Source organism: Pelmatolapia mariae, linkage group LG4 (genome assembly GCF_036321145.2).
Source record: "Pelmatolapia mariae isolate MD_Pm_ZW linkage group LG4, Pm_UMD_F_2, whole genome shotgun sequence".
Classification (NCBI taxonomy): Eukaryota; Metazoa; Chordata; class Actinopteri; order Cichliformes; family Cichlidae; genus Pelmatolapia; species Pelmatolapia mariae.
The window spans coordinates 10366551-10379341 of NC_086230.1; the positions used below are offsets into that span (position 1 = coordinate 10366551).

A 12791-nucleotide genomic window follows, 5' to 3' on the forward strand; every position below is an offset into this window, starting at 1 on the left:
CTCTTTATACAAAAATCTTTATTTATAACAATAAAACTGTAATTTCACTACAATCACCTCTTTTCAAAAACGCAAATACTTCATAATACAGGATTCCTTTATAAAACTTAAGTGTTTGACTGAGATATATCTCCCCCTTGTGGCTCTTAGAAGCATTGCAGCTGCTAAAACGATTGAGTTCAGTGGGTACCAGATAAAAGAAAGAAGAAAAAATGAGCTGGGTTGTGATGAACACTAAACAAATAATTAGAGGGGAAAACAATAAGTAAGTTCACAGGATTATGACCTATAAACAACATAGTAATTTGTTTTGCATTATTTTGAGTCTTTAAGTAGTCTTATGCAGTACACCTCATGTTTACAGTCACCGGAGAATTACGGCGACTGGATCTGGGAGTGGGCGTGAAGGAGACTCCTCCACTGGGTTTGTATAGCTGTAAAACCAGTTAGGATGGTGGCTGTGAAGCAGCTTAGGCTAATCTGTCAGCGTAGACTGCTTCATAAGATGTTTAATCAGTTATGATGAGCTCGTCGCAACCCCAGTCCTCGTAACTCCCATCGGGAAGGTACCTGCGGATGATAATGGGGATCTTTCTGCTCCTGTCGGTGAAGACAAAAAGACAGAGATACTGTTACAGTCACCTGCTCTTTAAATAATGTCACTCACACATGAAAAAGAGAAATGAAATAAAGTCATCAAAGAAAATGATGGCTTACTTTAGTTCTTTCATAGCTATCTGCAGCGGGTCTGTTTCTCCCTCCAGCTCCACCATAACTGGAGCACACATTCTGTTGGAGACAAGTCAGCAGGTAAACCACATCAGTACAGTGTTGGAGCCTTTTTTCAATGCTCAGTCTACAAACACCATGTCTTCTTCTTTTAGGTAATTGAGGGTTAGTATTTAAGGAAGTCTGGGTTAATCAGTGACAGGTGGAAGTGCCTTAAGTGGAAGCAAGTCATTTTTGATCGTGCTTTACTTTGTGCCGCAGAGTTTCCTTTCTCTTTTTTAAATTTGGAATGGTTTGTAGAAGGTAAATGAGAGGCATATACTACAAATGAAGTTCTACATAGCTAGGTTTTCCCTGCACTATCTGGCTTGACAAAACCTAAAACCCCAGTCAAAGATGACAGGTGTCATCACAAAACTGTTTTCGTTAACTCAGGCTCTTTGTGTGTTCACATATAAGAAAGGGGGCGTCTGACACGATGTTTGACTCTCCTTTAGCGCAGAATTGGTCGAGTGAGCATCAGAGACATTTTTAAGTTCTACGGGTAGCATTTACAAAACATCTCACTTCAGCAGAGAATCTATATCACATTTACAGGCTGCTGGAAATAATAAAAAAAAAATCAGTGAAAATGTGGCACTTCTGAATGATTTTAAACTAAAACTTTAACCATAACATGTTGCTGACCAGGCTGTGTGTTTAGCATAAGTTGCTGTGGTGATGTGGCCAGGTCAAAGGAAAGCCATCTTTGTGACGCTGAAAACGCTGGCTTTAGCCTTGCCTTACCTTGCTAACCCATTAATCTCACTTTGTAGTACATGCCTAAGGTTAAGATCAAAAGGTGCTCACCTGAATCCAACTATCATCTATAAAACATGAACTCTAATCACAGGTAAACTGATATTTCTGGTGCTAGTTAACTTTATATTAACATGACATTAAATGCACCAGCTTCACTCAATTATTCATGGTCCTTAACTTTGCTCCTACAAAAGACAAAGTAACAGTGTACTATACCAGAAAGTCAGATGCACTCAAATACTGCAGTACTCTTTTACATTACTCTTCAGCATAGTTCTATATTCTATGACAAAACTTGACAAGGGGACCAAAGAAATGTGGACGAATATTTTCAACATCTCAGTCTCACTGACTGTGGTGCCTTACGACTCACTCTGATAGTTATGAAATGCTTTGAGCAGCTGTCAACATAACACTATGCTTATCAGTACACCTACAGGAAGAACTGTTCTGCATCACACAGAGTGTCATCCACTTTGCTCTCATAAACACAAAAGTGGAAACTCCTATGTCAGGTTTTCAGGAAGATCAGCAGACTGGTGTGGGAAACATAACCTCTGTATCAGTTGAACGTGGAACCGTGAGGCAGGCCTGCCTTAACACCTCAGTGCCGGCAGCAGGTGTGTGGTGGAGAGTACAATTACTTTCTTTATCACCACCTTGTACAGGAACTGCTCTACTGCTGACAGGAAGTTACTGCAGAAAGTAATGAAAGCTGTGCAGCTACCTCATCTCCTCTCCCTTCCATTGAGGACATTTATCTCAGCAGGTGGAGTAGTAGTGCCTTGGATCATGAGGGAACCCACCAACCCAGCAGAGTACCAAGGCCATAAGTCACAAGGCTCAAAGGCAGCTTCTTCACAGAGGCTGGAGGACTGGTGAACTCCACATGTCAGTGGTTGCACTTGCACTGTTTTGCCCTGCTCAGTTATTAATATGTCTTGTTTTGATCATATTCTCTATTCATTATTTTTTAAGAATTATTCTTAATGATAGGTTTTTGTCTTGTATGTTGCGGGAGGACAAATTTCATTTTCATGTGGAAGCCGTAAATGACGATGAAGAAACACTCACGCTATCTGGAGGGCTCGCGTCCCCAGCACTCTGGCCCTCTCGTATTTGGTCATGTACGGAGTTGTGATCCTCTTCTGGTTTGCCTGCTGGCCCTCTCCCGCGGGCAGGATCTGCACGTTCTCCTGGTCATCCTGTTCACCAGAAAACAACCGACAATAAACATGATACAAAGGCAGCGATCAGTAGTGCTAAAAATAAAACTGACGACAAACAACAAAAGCAAAGCAGTGTCTGTGCTGTCCAGTTAAGAGAGTCATCCACTTACGTCTTCCACGTTTTCGAGATCATCTAATCCCTCATCCTCCTCGGCATCATCAAAATCTCCATCATCGAAGCTGCAAATTTGACACAAAGTTTTGTTTTTAAAGTCAATAAATGGATTCTAAAGACAGCAAATTGTCAATAAGTTTATACAGAGCACTTAGCAGTGTGGCTAACCGCGTTAGCTACAATGCTAGTTCGCGCCAAGTTATAACAAAGAAACAAGCATTTTAATATGAATTTCATCAAAGTGTCATCATTACTTACTTATCTTCGTTGTCGGACATGTTTTAACCTAAAGTTTACGTACAATATTACTCAAACGGTAGAAGAAAGTCAACACACTTTGTTGTTAACACGGACCCACATGAACGGTACGAAGCTTAAACTTCCGGTGGTTTGGTGCGCTGGAAAATATTCCGGATGAAAAACAGGAAAAGGAACTTTTGTTTTTTCTTTCCACTTGTACTCCAGTACAATTACATTTGTTTATTGTTTTTAAATCCCAAAAAACAAACAACAAAAAAACGTTGATTGTTGTAATTAAAATAAATAAATAAAATTCGCCATTTGTCGTACGAGCGGTATTTCTGTCTTTTTCTCTCTTTATTTTTTACAGTCCTGTCAATGAGCCTGTAGCTTTTTATGACCCCTAATTTTACTGCGAAACAAAATACAACAGTATTAATACAGGAAAACATTCTTTTTGAAACTATGAGAAATAGATAATTTTCTTTGTTAACATAAATGCAGCTGCTTAAATGCAATTTAGCCTGGGCTTCGTTTAGACTTGACAGCCAACACGTTTTTCTCCCTTTTTCATTAATGTTCAGACGTCAAACAAACTTTCAGAATAAGATCTTCTAGAACCACAAATTAAGACTCATATTTTGAGTCACCAAGTATTTTCAGCCTCTGCTCTTTATTATTTTCCTTTTACTTAAAATCATATAGGAAAAAAAAACACTGCAAAATTGAGAATGAACATAATCCTACATTACTGGTATGTTAACAGGTACATTGTGTGTGTATATTAAATATTTTTTGTCTGTTTTTTTGATGAATTCAAATGCACTACAGACAGTACTTAACATATGAGAAGATTTATTGCACACTTAAAAAAAACCCACAAGTATACAATACCATAAAAATAAGATATTGATAATTTTTAGAGTGAAAAAGCACATTAATAATAATATATACATCGTGCCGACTGAGAACAATACATTTCGTTTGGTGATGTTACTAAGCTGGGCTTTAACACATAATTAGTAAGCATGTACTTAATAAGTGCATATTTCATACTGTTCACACATGAACAATGAGAGTTTCTGACACTTCTTCAACTCTTTTTGTCCACAGAGTTCTTCGTGCTTTCTTCTTTGTGGTTCAGGATTTTTAGTACTTTCGTAGGCTTGAAATCTTTTTTGGGCTTCCTTAGCTCTTTTAATCCTTCTTTCTGGAAGACTGAGAAGAGATGGAAGAGCAGCAAAACAAACATTAAGCAGTAAGCAAACATTGACATAGAGCATTATTTGTAATCCAACGAATCAATTTCTTTCTGCCTTCATCATACAGGAAAAACAGAAGATACAAAACAGTACCAAAGAGCTTTTATTAGAAGGCTCGTTATCTTACCTTTGTTCATTACATCTTCCCAAAGCACGTTATTTTCTCTCTCCCTAATCAGAAAAACAAAGTTGCACTCACATAAAATTTACAAATGCAAAAGCATAATTTATTTTTTTCCTTAAGTACCTCTGTCTGTCCTGATCCAGGCAGCTGATGATGTGGTTCCTCTGTTCAATGATGGTGACCAGCTCATCCATCAGCTTCTTCTCTTTATCTCGATCCTCCTGACTCCAGTTCTTGTCTGTGTGCAGATGATGACAATGAAAATTCAACACAATAAGATTTCATTTAATAAATCAGCGATCTCCATTGGATTCCACTGATAGGATAGCAACAATATTCTTATAGAAACATATTAATTCATCTCAGTGCCTTTTAAGAGCCAACTCAGAGCCTTCTTGTAGTGTTTCTTGTTCTTGTTGCACCATTTAGCCTCAAAAAGCATGTCAGGATCTAGTATTACTTACCAGTTTGAGAATGGCAAAAGTATGTGACCCTCTAGGAATAACTGGTAATTCAAATATGTGATTAGAAACAAGTGTTTTCAGTGACAGACGTAACAATCAAGTGTGAGCTGGTGTTTCTGTTTCTCATCAGGCTTGAAAAGTTCACAAAACCATCTCTAAACTGTTTGGACTTCCACCAGTGTAGACTTACAGTAGCGAGTTTTCAAATGGAGGAAATGCTGGAGCATTGTTACCCTCCACAGCAGTGGGTGTGTTGTAGCGCGGGAGGTCACAGAGGAACAAAGGTTAGTGAAATCTCAGACTCTGTTCCCTCACAGTGTGCAAAATTAGATCACTTTCCCAAACAAATAAATGACCAAGTCTATTACTATGTCACATTTGTTTAACTGGGTCTTCTTTCCTTCTTTTAGGATCATCATCTTTTTCAGCTGCTCCCTTTAGCACCACAGTGTCTCATCTGCCTCATTAACACTCTGCATTTCTTCCTTCACTACACCCATGAATTTTGTCTGTGGTCTTCGTCTTAGACCATCAGTCTTTGTCCTCTCTGTGGAAAAACAAAGTGCTCCTCAACACCACGAAAACTAAGGAAATAATGGACTTCTGGAGAAACAGACCCTTAGCCTATCACATCAGCAGGGACTGTGTAGTGACTGAAGTTTCTGCGCCTGCATCTGGATGATGATTTAACCTGGAAAACCTACACAACTGTGCTGATCAAGACGGCACAGTGGCGACTTCACTCCCTGAGGTTTCCTGAAAAACAATTCCCTAGCCAAGCAGCTCAAAGTGTACAGCCGGAACTGTTTCCCAGTGTGGTTTGCAAGCTGCGCTGCTCAGGAAACACTCCAGAGGGTCATCAGCGCAGCACGGAAAATCATCGGCTGTGCTCCTCTCTCTTTAGAGGAGCTCTACAGGTCCTGGTGCCACAGTAAAGCCCACAGTATCCTGATGGGCACATCACACATTCCAGCTGTTACCCTCAGGGAGGCGGTGCAGTTGGAACAAGACAAACAGACTGGAAAAACAGCACATCTCCCAGAACTAAAAAAATGAAAACTGAATAGTTTGCCTCCTTTCACTAACCCGTGCAACCAGTATTCACAGCTGTGAACAACAGTGCAATAATAATGATACACACAGACACACATACAGATTCAAACACACACAGATTGAGATAGTTAGATTGCCTTCTGTGCACTAAATAGGACTGCATACAATTTCACTGTACTTTTCTTACATGATCATAAAGATTCTACACGTCTAACCCCCTAGCCCCTCTAACTATGTCTCTGAACCATGTCACAGCAGGTCTCAGCTTGTAAACATTCCTTTTCACCCTTTCAGCTATGCTGTCACAAATCATCCCTGACACGCAAAACTCTGATGGCAGTTATGTCAGCTTTCTGCTAAAGACCTTTGAACACGCCTACAGAACCTTAGATAAGGGACTATTGATCCCTGAATAATTTACAAGCCCCCCCCCCACACACACACACACACACACAGTCCCCCACCCCACCCTCCCTCTGGTAATTTCCCTTGATTATGGAGATCAGTAATTCCCGTTGATGTCAAATACAGTGGGTGATAAAAGTGACTGAACAATGCACAGAGCTACATACTAACCAGGTTTATTAAAGAGACACCGGAGGTCGTACTCCACGTCGGTCTGCCTGTCCTCCAGCTTTTTCTGCTTTGTCCTGAGAAATAAAAATTACACATGTGTTTAGGATGCTCAGAAAACACGAAAAAAAAGAAAAGCCGCACAAGTGAAAAAATGTTTACAGATAAACCAGCTCCGTGTCGTGGCACATCAGAACATGCCGCTCGTGGATAAGAGAGAACCACTCCATTAGCATTTGTTCCTCCTGTTTATCTGAAATTTTAAAAAAAAGCAATGAGAGTCAGTTTAATGGTATTTACGCAAAGCGGCTTCACAATATTGAGAATTTTGTGCCAATAAATTATTTTATTTAGTACGAACCATTTTTGCAGCCTCTCAGGTTCCTCTCCAGTTCCACTCCTTTTCCCTCCAGTGTCTCCAGATGTTGATCCACTTCCCTCATCTGCACCTGCAGCTCTTCTGGGGAAGCGCACTGATCTGTCTGCACCTATCAAGCAACAAATATCACCAAAACTCAAGACTTCAAAAACTAAATAATTTCTTAAATAAATCACACACAAAAAAATGCAAAGTGACTAAACCTTGTTATTCTGGGTAAACTACTCAGTTTGCGCAAAACGTCTCGTCTTAATGATGAGTCTGCATCTACATGACACAAAGGCACATCTAGAAATGACTCAGAATTAGATTTTGAGGCCTTTGAGTTTGTCCTAAATGCAGCTGCTGTACCTTTCTCTTGATGAGTGGGAATCCATGGCCAGGTGCGGGGCCCCGACAAGGTGAGAGGTCCTGAACGGTATTTGATTTGGATAATGTGGGTCTTTGAGCCTTAGGATCTTTTTCACAGGAAAGCTGAAAATAAAATATATATATATATAATGGAAAACTGTAAGAAACGCCATATGAGATTGTCCTCTGGTAGAACGTGAAACGTGCATTAATGTTTGGTCTTTATTGGTTAACTCTGATCTCTTGTCGTACCTTACTTTGCCACGATGTGGCAGCTTCATCCGTCTGTGTTTCACCGACAGGTGCAGAATGAGGGTCAGACGCAATGGCTGGCACAGAAAGACTTCTGGGTAAAATGTGACTCTGTCTTGAAGCAGGAATGGGACACGGACCTGCTGCTTCTGTCACATCTGACGGAGCAATCTGACCGCCATCTCCACCTCTTTCACCACAAGGTCTCTCTGTGTTAGTATCTGCAGTCACTTCTTTTACTGGGTCAGGTTCTGCAACTTCACCACCCTCTCTGAGATCCGGGCTCTTCTGTGGGAGAGCTGTGTTTTCTTCAGCCTCCTGCGATGCCAAGGTGCTGCCCTCTGATTGGGTAGCTCCCAATAAAGGCTTATTTTGGTCTTCAGACTCGGATTTAGCAGCCTCTCTTTGAGAGTCGTCCTCCTGCACATCTTCAAAAGGATTTGGAGCAGGAACTTTGGGTCTTTTGGACGACCCGTCTAAGTTAGAAGCCGATTTGGATCGAAAAGTGGGAAGTGGAGGTGGAGCTGGAGGCAGCTGTGTCCAGGGTCCCGGATGCACGAGGGCCATCCATGGATGGCTGCTTTTCATTTTAGATCTAGCGCTGACTGGGCTGGTGCTATAGAGTATTGAAATATAAAAACACATTGAAAAAAGTCAGTTATTAAGACCTTTTCTCTTGTTCCATTTTATGAATGGGCATTTTCTTTTACTTATTTGAATTCCACCACAGAAACTTTGCACATATATTTCAAAACACACGATGTGCTGTTAAGTCTGTTGACTTTGGCCACAAAAGAAAGAAAACATCTGATTTAAATTTGGCCCATATCCCCTTCAAGGTCATCTGTTCAAGCCTCTCTATTGTAGTTGTTTTTAGATCGTAAGCCAAGAGCGTCTGTGATGTCAGAACATACCTCAAACCTGTGTAGAGCCTGAACATCAACGTTTTTGTGAGACTGACACATTTCAGACGGATTTGTGCATTGTGAATTTGTAAACCAGGATCAAATTCAGGTCAGTGCAAACTTTTACTAATTTGGCCACACTAACGCTCACTGCTCGCTTAATTTAGCCTCCTGGAACTTCCTCTTCTTTCCCAAAATGTTAAAGAGCTCCAAGGTAAGAACCTTGAAAAGCACACTTTCCAATATTAAATCAGGTCTGGGTTCATATTTTTATTGGCAAATGTGACAATTCGTTTTTCAGCATTTAATAAATAATTAGATACAAATCAGAAAAGATGCATAAGAAAAGACAAGTGCGTGCCAAAAGCAAGCAATGAACATGTTGTTTTGTCACACTTACCCTTGAGGCGGACTGGCTGCACATTTGCTTTGACTGGATAAACTACCTGCAGAGAGAAAGAGTGAGGAAACCAAAACACATAATGATTATGTCTTAACAGAGAAACAGATGTATGACCAGAATACACGCAGAAAGCAGGAATGTAATAATTACGACTGAACAGCTACAAGAAAACAAGTGTGTCCGTTTACCTGCAGCAGGGGAGCTATTTACAGTCTGTGAACTTCTGATCCTGGCTGCAGGAACAGGGCCTACAGAAATCCGCCTTGGTGCTGGAACAGGATGAGTCCTTCCATCTATCACTTGTACACAGTGATTTTCTCTGTTTTTGACCTCTCTGTTCTCCTCCTTCCTTTCTGTCCCACCTGTTTCTGCATTCTTGCAACCCAGTGTGTCCTGTGACTCTGTTTTCTTTGTGTAATTAGGGACGCTGGTGATAGGCTGTCCACCCAGAGAATAACAAACTGTCTGAAGTTTACTTTGAGATCCAGTTTGCCTGCTGACGTCGACATGAGTACCTTTACTGTTTGTCGCATGGTAAGTGCAGATCAAGGAGCCAGCGTCACTTCCCTGTGTGTAAGACTGTGGTAAAAGAGTTGCGTGGCACACTTTGCACCTGAAATACAAAAAAGAAATCTAAATCTACCAGATCTACTAAATCAAGGGTGATTATTATTTATTGAAACGTGCAAGCAGGAATAGTGCTCCAGGCTTTCTCAAGGACATTCAAAGCTCTTCTTTGGATGTTTCTGCCTTTTGTTCAGTTTTCTGTCAAGATGATCCCGCACTGCTTCAATGATGTTGAGGTGCAGGCTCTGGGGAGGCCAATCCATGACTGTTAGAGTTCTATTGCTTGTTTTTCTGTCCTTCCTTAAGAATGGCTTCTTGACATCCACTCGTCCACTGAGACCATTTGTGATGAGGCTTTAGGGAGCATTAGATGGAGCAACTGAAGGTCCAAAAGCATGTCTCAGATCCTGTTTCAGGTGGATGGATTTTTTCCCCATTTCTGAAGTCCATGGCTTTTAGATACTTTTCATACTGTAGATAGTTTATTGGGTCTTTAATGTCTTTTTTATGTCACCCACCTGTCCAGTTTCCTCAAACCTACTGCACACCATCCCGAGATATGTCTAGTTTTCAACTAATAACTCTTTCTAAACTGTGCAAAAATACTATTTCATGCCTGCAAACTTTTCTATCTTTGGCATTTTGTTGTTGTTGGTAGATTCAGCTAAATAAATGGGAAATAATGACGTACTTTTGCCACAGGATGCTAGTAACAAAGTGCCTAAATATACAATTTAAAACTGGTTCTTCACCAAGTAGTCTGTGATGTGCAAACACAGCACTGTTTCATCCGTTAATTTGGGTGGATTTTTTATGCTGGAATGACTCATAGGCCAGTGTTGAGCGGTTTAACCAAGAAATTAAAAAAAGAAAAAAGAAAAACAGCTACAAGGACTTTACTAAAAATGAGCAAAAAAGCAGCCAATGACCAAAGAACTTTGAAAGATTTTCAGAAACTCTGGAAAACTATTGCTCAAGATCACTTTTAAAAAGTGACAAGAAAGTCTGGCTCCTTGGAAACAAAATATAAAGAAACCTAGAGGTGGCTTAACACTTTTGCACAGCATTGTGACCTCCTGTTACCTGAAACAGCTGCGGTGGTAAACTTTTCCATCTATCAAATGCCTCTGTATCAGGTGCACAGGCTTCAAACACAAACTGCACACAGTCTGCGGCCTCGCATCACAAACATTTTCCTCTCGACTGGTTTTGCTGTCAGTCAAGCTCTGAAAACAGAAGAGAAACCAGTCGCTCAAGTGACAACCACAGAGATGACTAAATCAGAACCAAAATAGCCTGTGAACATTCACCTTCATGCTCTTTGGATGATGGTAAATTTTGCTCTTCGAGAGGCTGTGTGAGGAAGTGCCGTGCGATGACCACAATTTGGCAGGACCTGCTGTAAAGTCAAGATAAGACACGCAAATCACCGTGCATGCACTGTGTTTCTTTGAGGAAGGGCCAGTCTGATTTCATTCACCTGACCTGAAGAGTGAGGGATAACACTGCATCCAGAATATTAATTCAACTGTATATGTTTGAGCAGGACAGTAAACCTCAGCCTGAAAATTTATGCCAGTATCTATAAAAACAACAACAACATAAAATTAAGGGCAAATACAACAGGCAGATTATCTTCAACGCACCCGAAGACTTCCCATTGAACAAGCAGTAGTACTGAGCAAGGTAGGAGACGACGCTTAAACGATCGGGCGCCTTGGTGGAAACCATATCCTTCGGATGCAGGAAGGCAGGGATACCCAGCTTTGTCTCTGCTATCTCAAACGCCTGCAGGCCCACAGGCGAGAAACAGGGAATGAAAGTGAATAAACCGAAACAAAGATGCGGGATGCTTTCGTTCTGGTTTCCAATCAGAAACTCACCAGCTTGTTATTTTCATAAGCATTATCTTTGGAGAGGGACCTGAAGTCTCTGGAGTAAAGTGAAGAAATTGGAGAGATTCAATTAAAACAAACAAACAAAAAAAAAAAACAATAAATGAGCGACAAAGTTGGTGATTAACTACATAATGCACTTTTCTAAATACAATAGAAGCAAAAAGCATTAAAAGATCAGAGATGAGATGATTCCAGAGGAGTGGTTCAGTGTCAAATAAACCAAATTGCCGATTTCAGGCCAATGAGACTGGACAAAAAAGGGTTAAAAAGAGATGCAGATTGGTTAATCTGCTGTCATTTTGCTAAAGTGCACACGAGCCCCTCTGCTTCTGATTAAACAGAAACAGACAGGGGTAAACAGGAGTTAGAAAGTCAGAAGCACGGTACAATTCACTCCGCACAGCCATGACAGCTCTGTTAACATATGGCATTACTCACATGAGGTCAGGGCGGTGTTTGTGGATGATAGCACAGAACGCCAGTCCATCTGTGAATGAGGTTGACATGTTAGTTATTTCCACGTCGGGATAAGTGGCGCATGTGACGCGGCACCACTCCAGCAAAACCCTCGGTGATGCCATTTCTCGTGCGACTTTTCACAAGTGGGCAGGGAGCAGAACATGGCACCGTGTCAGAGTCGGAGAGATCAGATACAAGTGGTGCAGGTCTGGCTTTTTTTTCGGAGGAAACAGGAAGCAAAGCATCTACCTTTGCAACTATTTCTCTGCGGCCAGCCTTGCACGTCGTGGTGGCGAAGCAGCAAGAGCAGGAAGGAAGGAAGTTTATGTTTCCCCCCCCTTTCGAGTTGTTTTTGTCAAATATAAACAAAGGCAAGTAAAGCGACCGCGCATTGCTCCAGCGTTTCAAACCACGACCACAAGTCTCTCACTTGTTTCAGCTCGATGCTGTTTCCTCCACCGCAAAGCTGCACCGAGCCCCTGAAGTGAAGCGAACTGTTAGAGAAACACTGCCAGACCTCTGGTCTGTTACACAGGGCTGATATTTTAAACTTAGTCCCATTATTAGCTCTGCAGTTGTGCTCCACAATGTATGAAATGCCTAATAGCTGCCACTGGAGGGAGACACAGAGCTGTTCTTGCCGCCTCTCTATAATTAGGAAGAAAAGGTTTGTAATTATAGGTTTATTGTCCGGGTGCAAACTTGACAGACCGATTCAAAACTGGCCGTGCCTTTTTTTCTTATTTCAATCCATTTTTACTAAAAATTTTCTTATTTTTTATGGAAGAGAAGCTTTCCTTAGTCTCGGACCACAAATAGATACTCAGTTACATGAGTTGGTATTGTTAAAAAAAAGAAAGTAAGAGGGAAAAAAGTGGGTAAACCTAACGCAAATAAATAAATAAATAAACATCTAAGTGAAAGGTTAGGCTTATTTGTTTTGGGTTTGTTTTTAATGCTTTGGTTTGAAGGAACGCAACTTCCGGT

At 41.0% G+C, this 12791-nt stretch overlaps 2 protein-coding genes across 5 annotated transcripts; both read right to left on the reverse strand.

The window, feature by feature from the left end:
- On the reverse strand, positions 1-3270 carry polr2f (RNA polymerase II, I and III subunit F). Its single transcript, XM_063470515.1, has 5 exons — positions 3133-3270; positions 2870-2939; positions 2605-2735; positions 718-789; positions 1-600 (listed from the first exon to the last, which is right to left on the reverse strand). Exons 1-5 carry the CDS (start codon positions 3150-3152, stop codon positions 510-512), a joined length of 384 nt encoding a protein of 127 aa, XP_063326585.1. The 5' UTR covers positions 3153-3270; the 3' UTR covers positions 1-509.
- A 710-nt stretch (positions 3271-3980) lies between these two features.
- LOC134625298 (MICAL-like protein 1) lies at positions 3981-12376 on the reverse strand. Of its 4 annotated transcripts, XM_063470519.1 has the most exons (16): positions 12235-12376; positions 11784-11832; positions 11331-11379; positions 11094-11235; positions 10758-10846; positions 10531-10673; positions 9069-9493; positions 8878-8923; positions 7573-8188; positions 7321-7443; positions 6952-7078; positions 6753-6843; positions 6594-6667; positions 4624-4738; positions 4504-4547; positions 3981-4332 (listed from the first exon to the last, which is right to left on the reverse strand). In XM_063470519.1, exons 4-16 carry the CDS (start codon positions 11176-11178, stop codon positions 4208-4210), a joined length of 2103 nt encoding a protein of 700 aa, XP_063326589.1. In that variant the 5' UTR covers positions 11179-11235; positions 11331-11379; positions 11784-11832; positions 12235-12376; the 3' UTR covers positions 3981-4207. The 4 variants fall into 4 exon arrangements, with proteins under 4 accessions (XP_063326589.1, XP_063326588.1, XP_063326586.1 ...); XM_063470518.1 differs by having other exon boundaries at positions 10758-10843; positions 11784-12376; XM_063470516.1 differs by having other exon boundaries at positions 11784-12376.
- Between the last annotated feature and the right edge of the window lie 415 nt (positions 12377-12791).

Coding starts and splice junctions, on each gene's coding strand:
- polr2f (XM_063470515.1), bottom strand. CDS start 3,152: ATGTCCGACAACGAAGATAA. Junction 2,940..3,132: donor ATGTCCGACAACGAAGATAA/GTAAGTAATGAT, acceptor TCAAATTTGCAG/CTTCGATGATGGAGATTTTG. Junction 601..717: donor ATAGCTATGAAAGAACTAAA/GTAAGCCATCAT, acceptor CTTCACCGACAG/GAGCAGAAAGATCCCCATTA.
- LOC134625298 (XM_063470516.1), bottom strand. CDS start 11,926: ATGGCATCACCGAGGGTTTTGCTGGAGTGGTGCCGCGTCACATGCGCC. Junction 6,844..6,951: donor CCTGAGAGGCTGCAAAAATG/GTTCGTACTAAA, acceptor TTAAAATTTCAG/ATAAACAGGAGGAACAAATG. Junction 4,548..4,623: donor CTGGATCAGGACAGACAGAG/GTACTTAAGGAA, acceptor TTTTCTGATTAG/GGAGAGAGAAAATAACGTGC.